A 24,427-nucleotide genomic window follows, 5' to 3' on the forward strand; every position below is an offset into this window, starting at 1 on the left:
ATTCAGTGATAGGTGGTGTCCTATCTGCCCAGAGGATTGAGGAACTTGAGGATCCCAAGGGTGAAATGAGGTGGCAGGGTCACTTAGCCTGCAAGTGACAAATGGGTGACTTCGAAAAATTCTTCAACAAGAAGGGGCCATTTCCAACATTTCTTTGAACTTAAAGTATTTACTTTTTTCTCTGTGTATAGAGGTAGATAGTAAGGCAGGATGTATGTATCTATCAACACATGGGTAGATTTTATGGACTTTAATGTCATTTAAATTTTGTTTGAAACACAGGTATTTAATCTTATTAGGGATTCAGCCAAATTGATAGGTGTCTTGAAGTGTCACATTTAACCAAGAAACAAATTGAATATGCAGATTAAAAATAAAAGGCTTACCAATCAGGTTTCTCAAGTATCAATTTCTGATAAAACTGCAGGCTACTGATGAGTAAATCCTTCCATTAACAATGTAGTCCGCTAATTTGCTTATCCTTGATATTGCCAGGGGCGTAACAGTGCCAGGACGGGTAATGCATCTGCCTGTCTTGAAGGTCAGAGCTGACATGAACCCACATTCAGATGCAGTGTTTGGTAAATGCATTAGGGTATTTGGGAAAATGTTGAGCCACCTAATAGCCCCAATTCAGGTGATATTAATCTGCAGTCTTTTTAAATACAGCTATGGACATGCATATAGATAGGACCCAGGGCTAGTACTTTGAGGGCTTTGGATGTTGAGTTGTTAGAGATTAAAAAAAAAAAGTAAAAACAAAATCTCTCTTTTTTTTTTTCCTTAAAGATTTTATTTATTTATTTGACAGAGAAAGAAACCACAAGTAGGCAGAGAGGCAGGCACAGGGGAAAGGGGAAGCAGGCTCCCTGCTGAGCAGAGAGCCCGCTGAGATGATGAGATGATGTGATGATGTGGGGCTCCATCCCACGACACTAAGATCATGACCTAACCCATTGAGCCACCCAGGCGCCCCCAAAACGAAATCTCCTGTGACTCATTGACAGTCCATCTGTGTGATGGCTCAACTCTGAGGTATCAGGGACTGATTTGAATCTGTCCACAAACCTCTGAACCAAAAGGAGAGGGAAAATATGTTCACATACATTTGGAAAGCTGGGTCCCAGCATGCCTCTGCTTAGGCAGTCATGCACACCTTGTCTGTCCTCCTTTCTCCTGTAAGAGACAGGAATGGACCTGTAGAATGATGGACACGTGTTTGGGTGGGTACTTAGGGCAGCTTCTAGAACCTGTGGTTCGGTTTAGGTTATGGCAGCAGTTAGAGGGGAAGCTGCATAAGGACGTTGGTCTGTGTTTTATTTTGGTGTCACCTAGACCTGCCTTATTACCTTTCTGCGCCACTGTGGCTCCATTAGTGACTGAAAGCTGGAGCATTGATGGGAAGGGAGATATGTGTAAGCCCAGGAAGATAGCCGTTGGCTCTAGTTGTTGGTTTAATTTCTTTACTTAGGTAGTAAGAATTGTTATCTCAAGCTTGTCCTCAAAACTCAGCTGGCATAACCTGGAAGCCACTTGCTTCTAACTTGCTCTGGTTGATGCACCTTGCAGACTGGTTCTTGGGATAGAGCAGCACGTACCTACTAAGTAATGAAGAGTACATGGCGTGGAAGAAGGCAGGATAAAGTTTTAGAACACACTTAAGCTCCAGCATCACTGAAGGAGCCATCCTGGCCACCCACCTGTTTAATCAGTTCAGCAAGCACGTGAATGCCATGGTGAGCGAGTTAAGATGCTGAGCACTCTAAAAACACAGGTGTAAGATAGTCACTGCCTTGAGTCACATTCTAAAAGGGAATACGAGATAGAAAGTGGCAGATGTTCTGAGATGTGCGCATGACAACCCTAGGTTGTGAGATGTGAGAGAGACTTTTTGGAGTTGACATTTGAGCTGTAACTTAAAGTAGTCTGAGAATTAATAATAATGAGATAATGAGATAGTGGGTGCTTGGGGGTAGTGGTAGTACATGACCAGGGAAAGCTACAAAAACAGTGAGGCGTGTTGGGGAAATGGCTAGACTTCTGCCTAGGATGTGACATACATATATTTTCCCTTCCATTTCAGTTGTTAGTGCTTATTATTAGTAGTTGGGGTTTTGGCTTCCTTGTTAGCCAATATCCAGCTAATGTTGGCAGAGGTACAGGGAATCAGGTGGTTAGCAGCTGACACGGGTAAAATGACCTCGCACAGTGACGTGCATCTCATTTCTCTCACCTGGTAGAAAGGGCTGTTAGATCATCATCTGATACAGATGCAAAGCCCCCCGCAAATGTATGGAGGGTATTACTCGTAGTGGCAGTATCCAGTGGTAACTTTGATTCCACCAAACACTCCTGCAGGGCTTTGCTGGGTGGATGCCCACTGCTTAAAACAAACAAACAAAAATAATAAAAAATTTTTAAAAAGATTAATAATTAAAAAAAAAAACCCATAAGCATTTCTGACTTCTGTGTCCTCCGGGCTCACAGAATCCGCCCTGTTGGGAAACGGGCTACTGAGGAGAAAGAGAACAAAAGAAAAGCTTTATCTTCGTGCAGAGAGAAGGAAAAGTGGGTCTGTACTTAAACTCTATTGTTGTGGTGGTAATAATACAGCTAAAGGTTTTTGCTACTTACTCTCATGCACTTTGTTTTCTTTCTTTTTTTTAAAAAAGATTTTATTTATTTATTTGACAGAGAGAGACAGACAGCGAGAGAGGGAACACAAGCAGGCAAAGTGGGAGAGGGAGAAGCGGGCTTCCCGCTGAGCAGGGAGCAGGATGTGGGGCTCGATCCGGGGACCCTGGGATCACGACCTGAGTCAAAGGCAGACGCCTAATGACTGAGCCACCCAGGCGCTCCTCTTGTGCACTTTTCTAAGTACTTTGCATGTATTGATTCATATGCTTCCTGAAGCATCCCTATTAGGAAAGAGTTATCTCCATTTTGGAAATGAGGAAACTGAGGTGCAAAGGCTGCTTTGCCCAAGGGCGCTTAACTAGTAAGTGGTAGAGTTGGGCTCCCAGCCCAGGCTGCCTGGACTGAACTCGGAATCCTCCACCAGTTTGCCATGCTGCCTCTCAGGAGCGTTTCTCATGGTGATTAAGGCCCATGCTTTTGTCCATTTCAGATTAGCATTTTGTTTAGGACTTCACAACCTTGATTTGGTGGATGCGACTGTCCTAGGTACAGAGGCCTGATCCTGCTCCAACTGTAAAGGGTTTGTTGAGCCTTTCACTCCTGAATTGGTGGGGGCGGCAAAGGGGGCGACATGGTAAATGCAATGTAAACTTGAAGCCTTGTCTAGTCCTGGAAGACTTCATTCCCTTTTCTTGGATGGTTGGTTTGCTTTGGTAATTCTGGCAGAGTAAAGGGGACTCAGCCCAGCCCAGCCCCCCGACCGCCTGCTGCCAGCAGTGCAGATTTGTCACCAGGTTACATACTCAACACTCGCCATTTACATTTCAGTAGTGTTGGGTTTTTGTTGTTCAGACATTTTGGTTTTTGTCGTGGTGGTTTGTTTTATTTTGCCAGTGAACAACATTATTTGTTAGATGACTTGGAGAGCCCGGAATGAAGGGTAGTAGTGCTGGAGTACAATTTTGGAGTTAAAGATGGGATACTCAGTCCCGTGGCATCAGCTACAGAGAAGGTAACCCTGGGCAGTTTTCAGTGGTGATGGCATTACCTAGGAACATGCAGTGGGGCCAGAACACCACATTTTAAGTTCACATTCTAGGAGCGTGCTGATTTTTCTTGACTTAAGACATTTTCAGCTGCTCGAGCGTTTGTGATGTATTTAGTCCAAGTTACCTTTATTCTGTGATGTCCATGTGTGAATAAAGTAGAGAATCCCCATTTCTGCTTCCACTGCTGCAGCCAAGTAAATGCGAAGATTTCCAGCTGCTTATCTGTATTTGGTTTTCAGGCCACCTTTTGAGTTTTCCCATGGCAGATGTAAAAATAGTTTTTAGGGAGAGCACCCACAACTGCAGGCTTGGTTTTGTTTGCTGTCCATTGTGTTGCGACTTTGGCGTAAGAGGAGCAAGGGGCTTATGTTTATTGTATGTAGCCCCCACCCCAATTCCAGAAACGATGTAATTTGGCCAAGGCAAGTGTCTCCTGATGATCATTTTTTAAAAATGTGTTTGTGATGGTTACTCTGCTGCTCGCACAGTCTGGAACCACAGGACTCATGTTCGAACTGTTGGGTTGGTGGACACTGGGTTCTCTCCTTTGGCCTGTAGAAAAATGTGAACACCTTTCTTTGGAAGGCCTGACAGTAGCAGTACTGAAAGGTGCCATGTCACTGCTGCATACCTGGTTTTTTCCCCCCAAGAAATGTTCTTCTGATGGTGCTGTTAGAAAAGCCCTCAAGACACGTATGTGTTGTGAACCCACACTTTGATCTCTTTTGAGAACACACCTCTCACCTTTTCTCTGAAATGCAATATACTTAAAACATAGAAGGAGCTATGACAAGCCTATAGTCGGGATGAATTAAAACAGTTTTGATTCATCGTGTGGTACCCTACAGGTGTAAAGAGTGACACCCAAAGCGAGAAGACTATAGTCCCGGGTTGTTAGCCTCTGTTGTTTTTAGGATTGATTCTGTGGAGATGGCAGCAAGTATGTGGCCGTTGTATGGGTAACCTATGTAATATCACAAACCAAAATATCTCTGAGAACACCTGATCCCTAGGGAGGGTTGCTTCGTGTCTGTACAGTAGGAACAGCATAGCAAGCAGGGAAATCTTGAGCTCTCTCAATACCAGAACTGTGCACAGACCAGATCCTCACTTAGCTGGAGCACATGGCTGAAGATTGGGCATCTCAGTGAGTCTGACTGTTGCAGTTTGGTCCTGGCTCTTGAATTGGGAAGATCTACTCTGTGGAGGTCTGATAAGTACCTTTATGAGTTCCAGGAACTCCTGACTCTTAACCTTGGGGTTTAGGTAGAATCTAAGTCCTTAAAGCTTTGATGAAAATGTAGGAACCAGTTCTAGCCAAATGCATTGACTAAAATGACTGTATTGTTTGCCAGGTCTTGTGAGAAAGTACCATGTGACAACGAGGTCCTAAAACTGTAAAAGTAAACCGCCTCCAGCAGTTAACTGTATTTACTTTGGAGACAGGTTATAAACCCAAATCTCTATGCTGAACTTGAATGGGTGTTTCTTTTCTCCTCTCCTGGGGTGAAAGTTGATGAGAACTGCTCTCTGGTATTGCTAGGACAAACCTGTACGACCTTCTTTATGTAAATGACTAACAGGGAATATTTTCATTTACTTCAAAGCCATGTATGAAAGAGGTTTGCAGGCTAGTCCTGATAACCTCTGGCTCCTTTGGGTGGAGGGAAGCCAAAGTTGAAAAAATTCAAGCTTCTTAATGGTTTGATAGAACCCTAGCAAATCCTCTCTAAGACATTGATGGATCTAAGGCTGTTTTTCTTTGGAGTAATACCCCTGTGAGAGTTACTCTGGGATGACTTTTTTGTTCCATAAGGAGTATATTTTATTTCTTGGTGCTGTGCAGAGTGGTGGTTAAAGGTAGAACTTTATGTTCTATCTAAAAAGCATCTGAAACTTTTAGGAAACCAGTAACATTTAGAGGCTTCTGGCCCACTTTAGCTGAACACCTTTCATTTTAAATGCCCACCCTGGCTCTTCACAGTGTGTGTCTTGAATAAATAGAGGGCAAATTCATCCAAAGCCACTCGAAACACAGGCCTGTGTGAATTGAGACAATCAATAGTATTGCCATCTTCTGCTTATTTGAGTGTTTGGGGCAATGGGGTGGGCGTGGTAATCCCAGGATACTCAGATTCTTACTCTTGGCAAAAGGGTCTTCCCTCCCTCCCTCATTGTTAGGCAGAATGAGAAATGTATTGCCAGGAGCGAGTTAATTCTCAAATGATTAGGGTTCCTATGATAAATGTCCAAAAGTACCAGGCCTTGAGATGGGGAAGATGAGATGCTCACATAACAAAATAATACTATAAATGGAGGATGAAGAACAAAGTAGTTGTCACTAAGTGCTCCACATTCATGACTGACAACCCTTTTTAATATTCCTAGTGTTGGGGAGGAAGGGATGCTCTGAATTGAGAATTCTTAGTAAGGACTTCAGTGAGACACAAGAAGGTGACTGTCCAGCTTGCTTAGGACATGGGCTTCTTCGGTGTTGACCTGTTGGCGCTGCTTTCCAGGGGGTCATGGTTGGCACTGACCTGCCACCATGCCTTGGGGCTCCCACAGTTAGCCCTCAGCCGGTGAGTCAACCCTTGGGTAGCATAGCGTTAATGCCTTTTTTTTTTTTCTTTCTCCTCTGGGACCACATGGAGGCCTTTCAGGGATTTTCCTGAGAGTATAGCCCCACAGTTTTAAAAACTGTTCAAGGCCTGAGTTTATAACAAGAGTAAAACCCTTTTTCCTTTGTCATTACTGCTGCTTCCTTACTCACTAATTAGCCAGCTGCTGCAGATCTCATTAAACTTCATTAATCCTGAGCATCTGTCTATAGGAACTGCCTCAAGATAAAAAGAGGAAACTCAGCTAAACGTTTGTATTGCTGCTAATTACCCCAAACTATACTTTTTATTAATTAATTACTCACTTCCAAACTGAATGAGGACCTTTCCCCATGCCAGACAACAGGCGTTTCCCTCTCCCCTGGCTGCACATAGGCCGTTCTGTGGTTCGGTGCATGGGATACCTTTAAGTCTCGGGGCCAAGAATTGGATGGCTCCGGAAGCCTGATTTTGTGTAACCTCAACTGTTCAAAGCTTTCAATCAGTAATGAATTTTTTTTTTTAACAGATGCATTCTTTAAATTATCTCATACATGATGGCTGAACAATTTTACAAAGCCAGTTTTCTTGACTCAGTGGTTCCAGAGTCTAAGGAAGAATTGTAATGGAGGTTGGGATGAGAGCTGGATATTTGTATGTTGTAACTAAAGGTGACATTTGAAAAGGGAAGTGTTGATCTTGGGTTTGAATTGGTGGTGACGGAAAGCTAGGAGTCCTTGCCTGGTACTCCTCACAGGTGTCAGGCAGGGCAGAGAAGCATACTTCCTTTGTTGGGACTTGGCGAGAGATCCTGATGGAATTGAAAGCACAGTTGAATGAAGGATTCTTTTTGGTGGGATATTTAGCTCCATTATTCTCCCTTTAGGTGGGGAAAAAACATTCACATAAGGCTTACCTCCCACATCATCTCAGATCTGGGTAAAGTCCTTGGAATGTAGCATTCTGTTTAGAGCAGTGGGGACTGGTAAGGCAGACCTTGGTTCAACCCTTGGGACTGTGCTTTGTGACTTTGGGCAAGTCACTGAACTTGTCTGAGCTTTAGTTTGCTCCTATGCAAAACATGTTTGGTAAGAACATCTACTTTATATAGTGGTTGAAAGAAGTCAGGGTTTTAGTGCTTAGAAGAGTACATGGCCCTTCAGTAAGTGCTTAGTAAACCCCAAGTACACTGGTGGATATGGAAGACAATAATTTAATTCCCTGATCATTTGGGATCATGTTCATGGAGATTCCCACTTGTGTAGCTGAAGCCCTGGTTGATCAACCCCATTGGGTTCTGATCTTACCTTTGGCTGATTGTTGATGTCACCTAGACTCAAACCTCAGCAGTGAAGCTTTGACCCCTTGAATCACCTCTGGTCAGTTGATTCTAGGTGCTTTGCTCCTTCCTCTCTTTTGCCACCTGTTACTTCAAGTATAATTAACTGTTGATGAGTCTGGTGTGTTATTAAACTGAAAACCCTTCCAGCATGCATCTTAGTTTCTTATTGCTTCGTATGGTGATTTACAGACACTTTTTTTTTTAATGGCATTTGTTTTTCCTGCAGATGAAATCTCAGGTAGCACCTGCTTACGAACTACTACTCTAGCATCCTGTAGACCTCAGTGTTTCTTCAGTGAATGTCACTTATTTTTGTATTAATATCTTCAATTCTCTATCTATTAAAAGGAAAAATTAATATTTGTTTGCCTTATTTTGCTTATAAATGTTTTATAAATTTAAATACTGATTTGGCATTCTCCAGAAGATAGGCGTGAAAATTCACGGTGACATTTTATTTATTTTAGAGTACTCACTGAAGACAGCATTTCGCATGTGACCTTTTGTGGTGCCCCGGGAAAGTGTTTTCCTCCAGCGGGTGCCCTTTTCATTTCCTGCTCATCAATCTCAGACCTGGGTTCTCTTATCAAATTAAGATGAATTGTATGTTTTCCCTTCAAATGGAAATGCCCTTTGAGTATTTCAGAAATGGTATGTGCATAACCAACAAGCAGTCCAGGAATACAGAAATGGAAATCCTCCAGTCTCTGGTTGTGCTCCCTTGAGACAATTATAGTTACTGGTTTGGAAAGTAGCCATGCATATCGGTTTTTTTTTTGCTTGCTTACATTTAAATTTACATTTAAATATATGTACATTACACACACACACACACACACACACATCTCCATAGGATCATGCTAAACACAGGCACTGTTTGTGACTCTTCATTCATGGCCGTCTTCCTAACCCATATACTGCAGATTTCCCCTCCTCTTTTTAATGCATATATACTGTTCTTTTACATGAATGCATCTTATTTTCATTAACCTGTTAGTATATATATTTAGTTGTTTCTGGTCTTTCCTCTTTTGTTGTTGCTGATACCCCCCCCTTTTTTTTTCACACTTTTTTATAAAATATGCCATCTGCGCCTTCTATGTCTTTGTGTGCTTGCAGAAGTGTTTCCAGAAAGTAAATATCTACAGGTGTGATTTTGGTAGATGGGGGAAATGCATATTTTAAGTTTGATATTGCCCATTTACTCTCCCACCAACCACACACCAGTGTGCCCTTTTTTCCATGTTTTCAATAAGTGGCAGGATTGGTCTAAGGCATAGAGTTAGTTTACTTTTGCCTACTCTGACCTAGCCCTGTAAGTGGAACTTTCTGCCACCTCAGCGGAACATCTGTGAGCTTTGAGCCCTTCCCACCCAGTTCCAAGATTATTATCTTTATACAGGCTGTTGAGGAGAAACAACTAAAAAGTCTTCATTAAGCAATAAAATGTCCCTGAAGAACAAATCAGCCATAGCATTCGGCTTTCCGGGCGTATCTAAGTAACAGCAGAAATGCTTCTCCTGTGACAGAGTTGCTTTACCCTCCCCCATTACCTCCACAGACTGGCAATGCTACAGCCAGGTCCCCACACCTGCTATAAGGACCAGACTCTGTGGGGTGGGAGATAAAGCTTTGCTTATGGGGATGGGAGGGTCCTGAGGGGGGGGGTCCTGCGTGTGGGGGCACATTCAGGGATATTGTAAAGATAGACTTTCTGTGTTGTGGGAAGGGATTTGCATTTAGGTTAAGCAATACTGTACAACAGGTTTATGTTTCCACAGCAAATAGAACAACAGAAGAACCTGGCTCCCTGTTTATGCCCCTGCTCCTCCCCGTTTGTTGGTTTTTTCACGTGAAAGAATTAAGGTAGATAACTGGCTGTAAGCTAGGAAGATTCAGTATGGTCTATGTCACACTTGGGGCACTGTCTTAATGAAACTACACTTAAAGCTTTGATTAGTGTTCCTATCGATGAAGAGTAGGTTTTGATTTAAAAAAAAAAAAACCAAAAACAAAAACCAAACTAATATGAACTGCGCTGTCCTCCTTTGATTAGGGTGAGGGAGCCCTTGGTGCCACCCACACTGTTGACTGGGTCATCATAGGGACTGAGTCCAAAGTCTTTTCTTCTCCAGTTTTTTGTCCTTCTTTATTAAAACAAGGGAATGTACATTGTGTACTTAAGGGATCTGCCTGCCAAAACTCTGTAATATTTGGCTTTATAAGAAATCTTGTGTAACCATTCTGTGTGTGAGGTTGAGTAAAGCCACAAAGGAAGTTACCAGAATTGTTTTTCAGGGTTTGACCCTGTGAGTGATAACTTTCTCTTTTTCACTTTAGTAGAGCTTTAAAGTGACTAAATGGTGGTTGAGTGTGGGCATCAGTTATCAAATGCTGTGAATTCTCAAGGAATTGAAAATTTCTTGCCGCTTTGGAAGAGGGCTCTGACTGCTGTCCGGCGCCTTTCCCAGTGCCTTCAGACTAGTTACTTAATAAATGGTTGTTCATTGGTTAATAGATTAACCCAAGAAGAAACAAAAATGAGAGGAAGACTGTGTGGCTGAAAGTTGGGTACTAGTGTAGAACATGTGCTGTTCTACACGGAATCATTTCGTAGGCAGTGAAATAGTTGGCTGAGTTCAAATACATAACCGAGGATTGGGTCAGAGCTTATCATTCAGTAAATTACTTCCTGAATGAAGAACACTCAATGAGCAGTGAAAATTTTGGTTTGATACACTAGGCTATCACTTAGAAAGTAGTGATAAACTCGAAAATTCTTTAGTTCAGTCCAGAAAGCGGCTTATCTTTACAACTTAGTGTTTTAAAAAAAAAAAATCTTGTCACAACTATTAGCTATTTCTAATAGGCAACTATAATTTGGACGTCTTCTCCTCCAAACACATGAAACCTTAGGCTTACTTGCATATTACAGTTGTAATTTTGGAGTTTGGCCTAGAAGTTGAAACAATCTTATTTAACTTCTCAGTCTTCCATTTCAACCCTCATAGTTTCTATAGGGAGTCATGGTCGCTGCCACAGGGGTTTAGGTGACAAAATGATTAATGATCTTTAGGACAGAAGCCAGTTTCTAAATTCTTTTGTGTTTACATTTATTTGTTTTTAAATATAATTTCCCGTTAATTGGAACCTTGTCCTAATTCTAGTTCTAAGTGATAACTTGGCATCACTGTAACATTCTTTGTCTCAAACGGTAATCCTTTGCAGATTAAATTTACAGATATAACTACTGGGAGGACTTCCATGATAGATTATTTTAGAAGGGCATTTCCACAACTGATTCATTTAGGAAATGATCATGTTAGTAAGCACTGTTTCATCCATGAAAAACAGACTACTTTGTGCTGACCTTTAGGTCTTTGTCCCTCCTTCTTATCTTTGTGTGTCTCTGATTTTATAAAAAAGAGTTTCTTAGACTTTAGCTCTTTGGAATAGTGAATTAGAGGTAAGTTGGATATCTTTCTCAAATAGGACAACTATCAGAAGCTATTCTGAATGGCTAGAACTGGTGCGATAGCCTGGTGACAGCATCAGCCTTTCTGAAAGCATTGAAGTACGGGAGTATCCTTTTGAATCTTGAATTTCTTACAGTAATGTAACTCTAGGGTACGAAAGAGAATTCTGTTTTTCTCCTTGCATTGTTGACCCTAAGAAATCTGGAAAACTGGAGGAGAGAGAATATCATAAGCATGGGCCAGGGTGCACGCTATTTGATTTTTAATATGCTGGCTCAAACCAGCTGCATTGTCCACAGAATAGTATGGCAACCCTTTGTGTGCATTGCATGAAAGAAGAAACATAATAAATTCTAATTCTCACTACCCCTGCTTACTCCCAAGGCTCCTGTAATAAAAACCTACCTTAAGCCTTGAAAATGAAGGGATTTTATTTTCACCAGTGAATTTGTGTGCCACATGATGACCTGGATAAGATATATTATTTATTGCTTCTTTAATTGTTGCTAAGTAAAGGTAATCCCCTCCCCCCATATATGGCAATGAAATTAGCTTTATGAAGTTTTAGTGTACCTATTATGGTACCATACTGTCCTTTAAAAAATCCTGTCCTAGTCTGTATTAATGTTAGCATTCTCCCATATAAGTTGGCTACTTAAAGATGTGGGGTCTGTTTAGTTCAAGCTTTTTCCACCTTTTGAGGATACACAAATTACCCTTATCTACCTGGGACTTCATATTTTTTAGTTTCCTTCCAGGGAGAATGGGGGTGGAGAGGTGATGGTGAATAAAGTTTATATCAGGATAAGAACCAAGGACCTGAAGCTTGTGCACACGGGAAGTAGGAGGTTGGGAAACCTGTCCTCAAGCCTTCTGACTTACCCTCATCCTTCGAACATGAAAGTGCAGCCTTGAGTTCTGGCCTGCGGTGTCCACTGTGTTGTGTCCCTCCTGACTACTGGGATAGCACTTTTAATCCTATTGTTTCAATGAAAATACTCCGAGGCAAGGGAGGGGAGAGGGCCCGGAGTTCACCCCCTGGCTGCTCTGACATGCAGGCCACATCCTGACGGGTGGGCATGTTTAATAGTAAAGATTCATATGGTCCCCAATACGGTATCTTGTTCTTAGCAAGTCTTCAATGCATATTTGCTAAGCTGATTTTATTTGAAAATGGAAACCAACAAGGGGGGTCCAGGACTAATGATACTCCAAAAATGTTTAAACCAGGAACTGATGAAACTTCAAGGACCAGGTAGTTAACTCTTAGCCTTTGCAGGCCACATAGGGTCTCTAGCATATCTCCTCATATCTCCTCATTTCTCCTTCAGTACACCCCCCCACCCCCAATATGAAAAAACATTATAGTCCATAGGCTGTACAAAAACAGGCTAGAGGCCAGAGTTTGCTCTTTCCTATTTTCAGTTGATCTTTTCAGTCACAAAGGAGCTGACCTGAGTGAGCGGGTATTGTTTTGGGAGGGTAATACCTTATTTTCCTCAGGCAGTGTGGGATGGTGGTGTGAGGAGGAGCTTTGGGATTCTTCAGGGTTCACACAGATGAGGGTTCTAATCCTGGATGTGCTTTTGGTACCCACATACCCTCAGGCAAGTCTCCAGATTCTTTCTGTGCCTCATCTAGTTAGCACTGACGTTTTAATGAGCCAGGTGCAGTTAATGATGACCCTAACCCAGCATCCACCAGCTCGGGGGAGCCCTGTAGGACTGACTTCATCCTTGGTCCTGCAGACTCTCCCCGGCTGCAGCTTCAGGCTGTTTCCTGCTGGAATGTCAGGCTCATGATAGTGCTTCTTGCCTGTGAAGGAACTTTGAAGTGTGCTTCCCAATTTCAGATAAATTTAGTGAATGGTTTCTGGATATTTCTTGAGATGTCCTGTTTTTTTTTTGTTTTGTTTTTTTTTAAACCTTTATCATATTTGGTTGTTGGGGTTTTTTGTTTTTTTTTTTTTAAGATTTTATTTATTTGAGATAGGGGTGGGGCAGAGGGAAAGAGAGAAAAGCAGACTCCCGCTTGAGCAGGGAGCCTGAGACAGGGCTTGGTCCCAGAGCCCCAAGCTCATGACCTGAGCTGAAGTCAGCCGCCTGACCAACTGAGCCACCCAGGCTCCTCTATCATATTTTGTTGATTAAGACATATGTAACAAACTTCAGAAACATCTTTATCAAAACACAGTTACAAATTATAAACTTCCAAGGATTAAGTTGCATTTATTTTAAATATTGTGTGTGTGGGGGAATCTGTTATTGGTGTCAAATAAATGAGGTATTGTTACTCAATCCATTATAATCCCATTGCCCAAGGCTTATGAAACCTATTGGTTATAATCATTAATGACTGTGTAACCTTTGGCACAGGATGCCTCTGTTTCTTCAGCTGTAAGCTTGGAATAATAATAAATATATTTAATAACAGTGGGTCTAAATAAATCAATAGATTTAAAGCAGAAGAGGTTCTGGCACATGGGCTCAGTGAATTTAATATGTTAATTGTTGCTACTGTAGCAGCTGTAATAATTCCTTTGGAATCACCAGTGTGAATCAGGGTACTGACAGTAATTTTTTAGACAGTATAATAAAATTCAGTATTACTTAATAGTTGCCTTCCTAGAAAATTGTGTACAATTCAGATTTTTAGTAAAATTAAATAACATTCTTTTTTTAAAATAAGCTTCATTGATGGATTGTTTTGCACTGGAACCAATTATTTCCTTTTATCATTTACTTGTATTTTTTCCTGTGAAGCCTTTTTAATATTTTAAAGTAAATATAAAACACTAACATACATTTCCAAGTTCATCTAATACTCTTTTCAAGGTGTGAATTTACCCAGAAATTAGAGTGATTTGATAAATTTGGTTTTAATTATTTATTATTTTTATTCCTCTGAGTATAGTTGACACACAGTGATTCGACAACTCTGTAGGTTATGCTTTGCTCACCCAGGTGTTTCTATCATCTGCCACCATACAGCGTTGTTAGAGTACCATTGACTATATCCCTGTGCTGTGCATTTTATTTCCTTGACTTACTCATTCCATAGCTGGAAGCCTGACTCTCCCACGTCCCTTCACCCATTTGCTCATCCCACCCTTCTGCAACCATCACTTTGTTCTCTCTGTTGATGGGTCTGTGTCTGCTTCTTGTTTTATTCGTTTGTTTTGTTTTTTCGTTTACACATATAAGTGAAATTTTTCTCTTTTTTAAAGGCATTTAATTTTCCTTCCTTGTTTTGGCATTTTACACTACTTACTTCACCTTAGTTCTCCGCTTTGCTCTTGTTGAGAAGAGCCAGTGGTATTCCAACAGCCATTTGCTTTCAGAGTTTGCTCCTACTATCCATCACCTTAGCCACCTCCACAGTCTTGACTTTTTGTGGATTGTGACTTTAAGGGGCTTGCCTTGAAGCGATGACCAGGACTGGGAGGCAGGACCCCTGGGAATAGGCCTTCTTTCTCAGCTCATTATTATGAGTCTCCCTCTGCAATGCCTTAGTTTCCAGTTGACAGAATTGGGCTGGGCTACCAAAAAAAAAAAAAAAAGACCTGCTATAAGCCGCAAGCAGGGCCTGTTCCACTGATGTAAATCGTAGGTGTAAGGTTATAGAGAGTTCACAGTTGTTCTGTAGTCTGCATATCAGACTGTTAAGTGTTAGCAGAGAATTGCGTATTTGCCGCACATGCATTTAGAACAGATGTTTTCATGTGTTTTGTCGGTGAAGCAGGTTAAACTGTTAGGAAAAATATTTTAACTGAAGTTCTATTTATATACAGATTAGCAAACATAAATTAAAGGCCCGCCCGCATGCAGACTAACTGGTCACAGGGAGGCCTTTAGTCAAAAGATTAGTTTCCTTCCTTTTGCTGCCTCAAGATAACAGTTTGATTCTCTATTATCAATACAGCCAGTTGCCTGTTTCCGGTTTCCTGCTCTGTGTGTTTTGCATGTTGCTCATGGGAAATGATTTATTTTTTCAAGCCAAGGCACATATGGGAACTCCACCCTACTGTAGTCTTTTGTTTTGAATTAAGATTCCTTTTTTTTTTTTTTTTTTTTTACAACTCAAGAATTGAGCTTTAATGGATAAATTGTTAAAATTAGTATAAATTAAGTCTTGTGACTGTTGTCCAATTTGGTCATGTTAAGATAATGTTATAATTACACCCTTATGTATTTTGCTGCCTCATTCTGCTGTATACGTATGTGATGGCAATTGCCACAAAACAAAATGAAAATTAAAACTTTTCAAACTTTACAGGTTAGCTTTGGACCCCTTTTATTCTGAAAGACCATACCACAAAATTGCATTATTATCATTTATCAGACCTTGAGGAACAATTGCAAGAAGCAATTCAGTTATGAAAGAGTTTTCGTTGCTGTACAGTGATAACATTTAACTTCTTAGGCCCCATCTTTGTGATTTGAAATTTCTTTCCTCAGTAATTTCAGCAGGACCACCAGTAGCAGTAGGCTTTACGAGCGCCTGTTTGTTAGGCATTGCAAGGTTGCTGGTTCATTCAACAGATGTTTGTTGTGTACTCATTCTGCCAGGCATACATATGGTGGGGCACTAAACAATGTAGAATTGAGTCCTTTTTCCTGGGGGCAATTACAGGCTAGTTGAGAAAAAGCGTACAGGATATGGATACGTGATAAAAACAGATCACATCCCATCAAATGAGGGCTTGTTGAAGGGCTAATCTTGGCCTGGGGTCTCAAGGAAAGATAAGAGAGGAGGAAGGGCCTTCCAGGTTCAGAGAATGGTGTAAACAAAGAAATGTGTGTGAATTTGGGAGAATTTGGAATATAAGACCTGTGGATGTGTTGGAGGATCCCAGAGGAAAGTGTGCCTTCTCTGCAGAGGCTGCTCTGGACCCTTGAATTCTCATCTCTGCATTTTGGACTGTCTTGTGGATGGCTGGAAGCCATTGAAGGTTTTTTTGGTACAGTGGTGTGACTTTGAGAAACCACTGTTTGGGGAAGGTGACTACAACAGTAATGCTTAAGATGGGTAAAAATGAGGGGTACCTGGGGCTGGTCCAGTTAGTAGGGCATATGACTCTTGACCTCAGGGTCCCAAGTTCCAGCCCCATGTTGGGTGTAGAGACTACTTAAATCAATAAATAAAAACATTAAAAAAAAAAAAAAAGATGGGTAAGAATTGAGAAAGGCGTGAGGGACTTCAGTAATTGTTGAAAGATGGGACCTGAAACCATCCTAATTATAGTGAGCTTTTTCTTCCAAACACCCAGAAATACATCTTGAAAAGATTGTCCTGGTAGCTGATTCTGTACTATTTTGTAATATCTTTTGTTATTTTTTGATTTTCCATTTTGTTTCCCTAGCTAGACTAACTAGTTTATTGAGGGCAGGGGACCTTGACTTAGACACAGAGTTCTACATAATAGTAGGTGCTTTGTAAATACTCGAGCTTATTAACACTCTTAACTTCAGATTAGCCCTTACCCAGACAGTTATAATATTGTCCATTTAAATAATTCAGACATTCATGGGGCTGTGTTCATGGGATGCTTGCTCCATCGCCTCCTTTTGATTTCTTCTCAGCTTCCGTCCTTGTTTCTCAATTCCTACTGTGAACCCACATCTACACCTACCATAGCAATCAGTCTATCCAGAGAAAAATTGCACATTTGCCACCTCTTCCTTAAGATAGGCCACTATCTTAGCATAATTGAAGAGGATCCTGGTAAGAAAATATTCTTGGGTTATACCAGCAGGTTCAGACTATTTGAAAAGTAGAAGAAAGATCTTCTCTCTGCAGCCAGGTATAAATCTAGTCTTTGAGGGGTCATTTGTCAGTTCCTGTTTCTGAATTTCCTTTATTTTCCATCCAGAAATGTTCCATGCCTTCGGGCCTTTCTTCGCCCCTGGCTCCCATCCCCTTTCATAGCCAGAATTGTGGCATATGGTGAACGTGGTTGTGTTTAGCACTCTGTGCATGGGGTGTTGCCAAGAGATGCTATACAATCATGTCCATCACACAATGTCCTTCTGTTCATCAAAGCTATTTCTATCTCCTTTAGCTTAACTTACGCTAACATGGTGTTCATTTTTCCAATTACAGCGGATTTTCCAGAGTAAATAAATGTTGAAGCATTACAGTTTTCCAGTATTGATGGTGGTCATTCCCTCAAAAGTCAATTATGTGCTTTGAAGGGGATGAAGATGGAGAGGATATTCACAGCCTTTTGGTTAAAATTAGGCAAGAACGTTTTCTGTTATAAATATTTCATCTCTTTTCCCTAAGCCATCTTCTGAAAATTTTAAAGTTATTTATCAAAACCCAAAGACAGTGAATCTAGGTACTTAAAGAAGACGGTGTAGCCAAGCATGCATCCTAATTTTCTAATTCGTTTTAACCTGAGCAGTGGAAGAGACAGAGAAACACCCAAGGACACCCAGTAGTATATGCCGGCTCTGGCTCTCCTGGCTGCTGATGCAGAGCAGCGCTTATCCACCCCGAACCCTGAGCTGTGGTGGAGATACCTCTCGTGTCCCACCTCCCTGACAGAGTTGCTGTGCACGTGCATCACAGTGTAACTGCAGACACGCCATCTTACCAAAGTCTGTTTTCAAGAAAGTGCGCCATAGAATTTTACTTACGATTCACTCCTTTTGGGGACCAGAAGCTGGCGCGGGTGTTGCCACTCACTCAGGGTTGGGTTTTCTCTTCTGCTTCTCAGTGGTTCTCACTTTCCAGGTGGCTGGCTAATTTTTCTCCGAGCCTGTGGTGCCAAAGAATTAGCTGGAGGGATGTTAACACCTGGAGCCACTCCTGGTTGCTAGGTTTTCAGGGTTCTGAGGACATATTGGTAGAATTAGTGGGTCTTGGAAGCTAATTTTGAGAGTAGCTTTAGTCTTTCCTGACTCCCACTCCTGCATTGACACATAGACTCACCGAGCCCCCTCCCACTGGTTCCTTCTGCCCTTTCTTCACCTGGTTCCCCAGGTTACTGTCTCTGGGCTGCTAGCACTGCAGGTGCCTCAGGTCCTGCCTTCCACTGGGCAGTTGTGTCCTCAGGTACGATCTTGGTTTCTACTCTGCCTACCACACTGTACCACTCATTGTGAAGAGGGGTCAGTGAGGAACTTTTGAACCTGAAGACCCTCAATGTGGACGAGTGGGGAGACCCATATTCTCTGTGGCTCTGTGGGTGGAGTGAGCCTTGCTGGGCCATAGAGACATATCTAGACTGGACAGAGACACTGTCCAGTAGTTGGAGTTACCTAGTGATGGAGCAGACCCTTTCATAAAATAAGGACTTGGGTTAGGATGGTGAGATGGTGGGTGATTCTAGATCTTGTATCATGGAAACCTGTTGGGTTTTGTGTTTTAATGCCATGCTAGGGGCATTATTGTATTGTGGTTGAGAACCCAGGCTTTGGAGCCAGCCTGCCTGGAAAGTTACTAATTCTGCCAGTGGAAGTAGCTGTGGAGACTGTAAAGCACATAGATAACCTACCTAGGACATAGTAAGTCTCAGTGATGATATTGTTATCTTAAGAAAGAAAGAACAAGGGGCGCCTGGGTGGCTCAGTGGGTTAAAGCCTCTGCCTTTGGCTCAGGTCATGATCCCAGAGTCCTGGAATCAAGCCCTGCATCAGGCTCTCTGCTCCGTGGGGAGCCTGCTTCCTCCTCTCTCTCTGCCTACTTGTGATCTCTGTCAAATAAATAAATAAAATCTTTAAAAAAAAAAAAGGAAAGAAAAAGAAAGAACAAGATGTTTTCTTTCAGTAAGACTGTTAACAACCTACAGCCATGTCCACACACATAGTTTCCCCCCTTTCTGGGATTTTTAAATACCTGGCCCAAGTACAGTAGCAGGGATGTTTTTGCTTTTGAAAGAGTGTTGTTTTAGAGGACTTCTAAAGCCTTGTTCCACCCTGCGGGCATGTGGCTCCAGGATCCTGGATCTCAGCTGGTTTGAACGGATGAGAGCACTGCTCTGCTGGTCCAGAGGAGAAGGAGCTGATTTAGTGAGCATTTACAACATGCCAGGCCCCGTGCTTTGTGCTTCACCTCCTCATCCAGTGCTAGAGGGATTTTAGGTCAGTCTCTAAATGAATACAGTGTGGAGGGGGAGGGGGCAAGGACTGGCACAGCTGAGAGGTGCTTACCAGGACCGTGGAGGTGCCTGTTCCTGGGAGGCAGCACTTACCAGGTTATGGGCAGGGCTGTGGTGGTTGGGGGAAGGGAGGAACAGGGAACCTGCTCCAGTGTCAGGCTCAACCATGTCAACTCCTTGGGAGCAGATGCAGACATGACTTGGCCTAAGGGGCAGAAATGCCCACTGCCATATGGGGCCAGAGAGCCTCCTACACCTGTGGTTGTCCTGGAGGCTGAGGCAGTGGCAGCTGCTACTGTTCTTTCTTGCAAAGAAGTAATAAGTGCTTTGTGGGATGAGTGGGGTTGAAGGTACAGAGATTTCTCCTGCTGTGGCCAGCATGTAGACCATCAGGATCCCAAAGCCTTGGATGTGAGCTAAGAGAGTAATGAATGAACAATACCCCCAACTCATGCGTGTCTCTCTGTCTCTCTGGGAAGTGCAGTTTGAGACACCACGGATGCCAGTTCCTTTTGCTGGAAGCCCAGAATGTGTATACCAGGATTTCCCAGCCTGGGCACCACTGACATTTTAAGCTAGATAATTCCTTGTGGGGGCTGTCCGTGCACTGTAGGATGTTTACCAGATCCCTGGCCTCTACCCACTGATGCCAGTGTAGCACCCATCCCCCCAAGGCACGACAGTCAAAAATGTCACCAAACTGCTACATGTCCTGAGGGGAGGTGAGAACCACTGGCCTAAATAACCAAATCAGGGGCGCCTGTGTGGCTCTGCCTTTGGCGCAGGTCATGGGCCCAGGGTCCTGGGATTGAGCCTCGCATCGGGCTCTCTGCTCGGCAAGAAGCCTGCTTCCCTCTCTCTCTCTCTCTCTGCCTGTCTCTCTCCCTACTTGTGATGTCTGTCAAATAAATAAATAAACTCTTTTTTCAAAATAAATAAATAAATAACCAAATCAGTATGGAATTTGTAAGGGCTCCCATTTCTTGTTAATCAGATTTGCCTCATACGGGTAGAACTGGAAGTGGGCTCTCCTTTCTTGACTCCTCCCACCACTTCCTTACACAGTTCTGGCACAGTGACAGCAGCTCAGGCTTGGAAACATGCCTCTGGACTGTCTTCCATCGTCTGTGCCCACGGCCTCCTGCTCCTTCTCAGGCAGGCGTCTGGTTGTGAGTGCAGGGGTGATGTCATTGTGCCTTCCCAGGAAGGGTGGAACAAAGGACTGAGTCCCCGGGGACATGCCGCCTCATCCTCAGCTAGACTGCTGGGTAGATTTTTTTTCTCTCCCTTTCCCTCATTCAGGCCTCAGAAATGTTTGTTTTTCACCAAGCCATCCATTGTAAGAGGACACACTAAGTTGACTGGACTTTGTGTGTCACTGCTGAGCCCATTTCCTGCCCCTAGTGTGCCATGAGAGTGTTGGTTCTGGTCTGGTCCCTGGATGGAATCTTCCTTGCCTTTTCCAGTGCGTGGTGTGAGCTGGAAGAACTTAGGTCTTATGTGACTTCTCTGGCACACTTACATGACCTGGGGCCTGCTCATAGGCTATGTGGGGAACATAAAAGAAAGCAGGAGTAAGGACAAGAAAGCAAGCTCTTGTTGCTCTCCTTTTATTTTTGTTCAGGTTCTTCTCTCCCTTCTTCCTGGAGTTTCTGGGGACCTGAGGAGCCCACTTCACAGAGATCCTCAGGCTGTGTGGAACAGTTTTATTTCCCCTCAGTGCTCTGCTCTACCAGTGGCCTCTGTGCCTTCTCCTGGGGGAGGAGAGTCAGGGCTGGGCTGTAACTCTCAGAACTGGGTGCTGGGGGAGTGCACTTACTGTCTTTGGAAGCAGGTCTCTGGAATCCCCTCATAAAGGAGCCTGTTGATTCAGAACCTAAAAGAAGCCAGGAGTGTTTCTATAATGTGAGATTTACCCAAAGGAGTGACAGTTGGCTGAGGAACACCTTTTGTGCTTGTATATTTAGAAATACCATAATCCAAGCAGGTTTTTGTTTTGATCTTGTTCCCTTGATAGGCTGGGTGTGGTAGTGACTTTGAGCCCAAACCCTTTAATAAAAGCCTTGATACCCATCAAGGGCTTTATTAAAGACATTTCCAACTCCAGTGTAGCACATAAAATGTATTAAAAAAAATTAGTTGACCCTAAATACATCTGAACCAGGAGTTACTTGCCGTCTGTGAAGTGTACTTAGGAGAAGCTTAATATCTTTGTATTGTGTTCTGGACCTCGTCTTTCAAAACACCCAACTTTCAGCCAAAAAAATTCAGCTCCTTGTGTCAGTGTCATGAAGTTGCCGTCCATCATGATGATTGTGTGATTAATAATGCACGTGATCATCTCTCTGTGACTTCTCATGATGTTACTGGTACAGCTCCTTTTTCATCCACACTGTGCCCCTTACTACCTATTTCTCGTTCCCTCAGTCCTGCCCTTTCTGATCCTTTGTCTCTTTTGAGTTGGCCTTTGTCCCAGGGGAAGGCCCTCTTTTCCGCTGGACAGACTGTTCATTTAGAGAAAGGCTGAGCTCACCGCAGCAGGTGGCCAGCTGCCTCACCTGCCAGGCTCTCCACAGTACAGGCTCACCTGCTGTGGGCTCTACCTGGCTCCCTCCCTGTGCTGGGGTAGCTGGAGGCTTCCTTAAAGGCTTCCAGGGAGACCTCCCAGGTAGTGGTTGCTCTGGCCCACCTGGGAGCCTGGTACCCCTGGGCCACCAGTACATGCCTGTAAGCAAAGGTTGCTTTTGAGTTGTCACCTAGTAGTGGTGAAACACAAAAAATTGGGAGGATCTGCTTTCTTTTTTATAGATTAATGCATAAGCTTTGGTGGGTTTGGGCTTAACACTGGAAGGAATAGATCTTGAAGGGTCTTTTGGCACACATTCATGCTAAAGAACCAGAAGTGGGGTGAATAGCTAACAAAGGGTGTATCTGTAGAAAACAGTGAGTGAGTACGAATGAGTACAGGGTTACGTTCCGTGTGTCCCTGTTGAAGGTTTCAGCAGCCTGCATTTAGAACATTCTTCAGAGGAAAGAAGTTTGTAAGCCTCTTTGTGTGGATGTGAAAGGCCAGTTCTGGACAGATCTGTCTAGAGTTTTAGGCTTTGAATTGGACAGAACTTGATCACTGATGCTTGAAAAACTACTGTTTCCTGGATGACTTCGTTATTCTACTACTATACTTTAGACCATAAGCTATCAGTTGCCTTTTCAGTGAATGGTTAAAGTTTGGAGATCATAGCTATCCACCCATCTTGTGGAAGGGGACCCTGAACCCAGTATTTCAGCACATTTTTGGCAAAACCTTGGGACCAGGCTCTGCTCTCCCAGTGCCCAGCCGGATCTCTTTGCATCTCACCGTGTTGCCTGCTATTTTCTATGTTGCTCATGGGGGCATGGGACTTGGCAGGTAAGAGTGTCATTACAAATCATGTCATGAGGCGCCTCAGTGTCTCAGTTGTTAAGCAACTGCCTTAAGCTTGGGTAGTGATCCCGGGGTTCTGGGATAGAGCCCTGCATCAGGCTCCCTGCTTGGCGGGAAGCCTGCTTCTCCCTCTCCCACTCTCCCCGATGATGTTCTCTATTCTCACTGTGTCTCTGGCAAATAAATAAATAAATAAATAAAATCTTGGGGGGTGGAAAAAACAAATCGAGGTCATGAGTGAATCCATCTTCTGATCCTTTGTACATGAGGGAAGCAATTTCCTACTGTCTCCTTAGCTTTTCTACCCCCCATCCCTCCATATACTGTGTACTTCTCTAACACATGCCTTTTGGAGGAATGATCATAGCTGCAACGTATACATTAGAAACTTTACCAAACATTAGGCTGCTGGGCAGGGCTGCACAGGCCTCCCCTGTGATCTACTGTATCCTCTGGCCTCTTCATCAGAGAGCAAAGAAAATGGAATGAATGAGAGCAAGGATATTCTGCTGGTGGTACGTCTAGGGGCTCGGATGTGTTCAAGGGTTCTATGGTTCCAATATTCCTGAAGAGTTGATCATGCTTAAGAGGAGCTAAGTTGAGGTCTCATTAGCGTATAGTTTTCCTGTTCTTCCTTTGGGGTCTTGTGACCCCACTAGCACATAGCTGCTGCCGCTGTGCTGTAGCTGATGGTAAAGGGAGCTCTCTTCTGCTTGCAGATGAACGCGAAGCCGTGCAGAAGAAGACCTTCACCAAGTGGGTCAATTCCCACCTGGCCCGAGTGTCCTGCCGGATCACAGACCTGTACACTGACCTTCGAGATGGACGGATGCTCATCAAGCTGCTGGAAGTCCTCTCCGGAGAGAGGCTGGTAAGTGGGACTGTTTCTAAGTGACTTGCACCACAGGTCAGAGAATGTTTTTGAAAAATCAAGTGTGGGCTTCTTCCTGATGAATTTTGCAATTAATGATTGATGTTTTTGAGAAGGATAATCTTGATAAGTGAGATGAACATGTTGGAAAAAGCTCCTGTGTACCGTTTTGAGCCTAGGTGATATTCTTGAACTGTAATTAAACGGCCTTGTTCTGGTAATTTGTGACGTTACTACCCTTGGTCTGAAAGATCTTGGCTGGTGTCCCCAGTTAAACAGGGCCCAGTGCTGGAAATTGAAGGGCCAGACTCGGGCACTGGCTCCAAGATGAATCTCTCTCCCACGAGGTCATGGAATAATTTTAAATCTGTTTCTTACAGGTTCTCTGGAAAATCTGAGCTGCCGTTACAAGGTGGCAAGAATTGAATTCAGTAGTCTCTGGTGTTTTTTGCCTTCTTCCTTGCATACTTTTAATTTTGGGGGTGGAGGAAGAGGCTGGTGTTTTGTCATCTCCTTGGAAACACAGAGCTTCTGATCAGTTCACTGTGTTGTTTTGGGCAGGGGAATTGCCAGCCTACACTGAAAGTTCTGTCCCCATTCTGTTTCCCAGAGCTGTTGCGGCTGTCTCGGATGTGACTTTTGTATATGAACCTTAAAGCAGTCCCTGTAACTGACCCAACAGGTTTTGTCTGGTCTTGATTTGAAAATAGGTGCTAAATTGTACCAGAGCATATGTAGTTCCATAGGTAGTAGTGGGACTGAGCCAAACGGTGACACCTAGGGATAGAGCCCCACATCTGTAGTGATATCACTGGGAAACTATGACGCCGCTGCTTGGCAGGACTGCCAGAAAGCCTTATTTTTAACTTGAGCTCCACCCTGTAACTCGCCAGCCCCACGGGTCTGTATGCAGACAGACCGACA

The 24,427-nt window shown here is 43.2% G+C and overlaps 1 protein-coding gene across 3 annotated transcripts in view; it reads left to right on the plus strand.

Annotated features, from left to right (window-relative positions):
- Positions 1 to 24,427, plus strand: part of LOC111147902 (spectrin beta, non-erythrocytic 1) — a 197,217-nt gene that overhangs the window by 101,038 nt on the left and 71,752 nt on the right. For all 3 annotated transcript variants that reach the window (XM_022504166.1, XM_022504167.1, XM_022504169.1), the window contains one exon: positions 23,352 to 23,503. In XM_022504166.1, the coding sequence (XP_022359874.1) occupies positions 23,352 to 23,503 (152 nt within the window). The remainder of the gene's footprint in view (positions 1 to 23,351; positions 23,504 to 24,427) is intronic.

Source organism: Enhydra lutris, unplaced genomic scaffold, assembly GCF_002288905.1.
Source record: "Enhydra lutris kenyoni isolate GAN:26980312 unplaced genomic scaffold, ASM228890v2 scaffoldscaffold18, whole genome shotgun sequence".
NCBI lineage: Eukaryota > Metazoa > Chordata > Mammalia > Carnivora > Mustelidae > Enhydra > Enhydra lutris.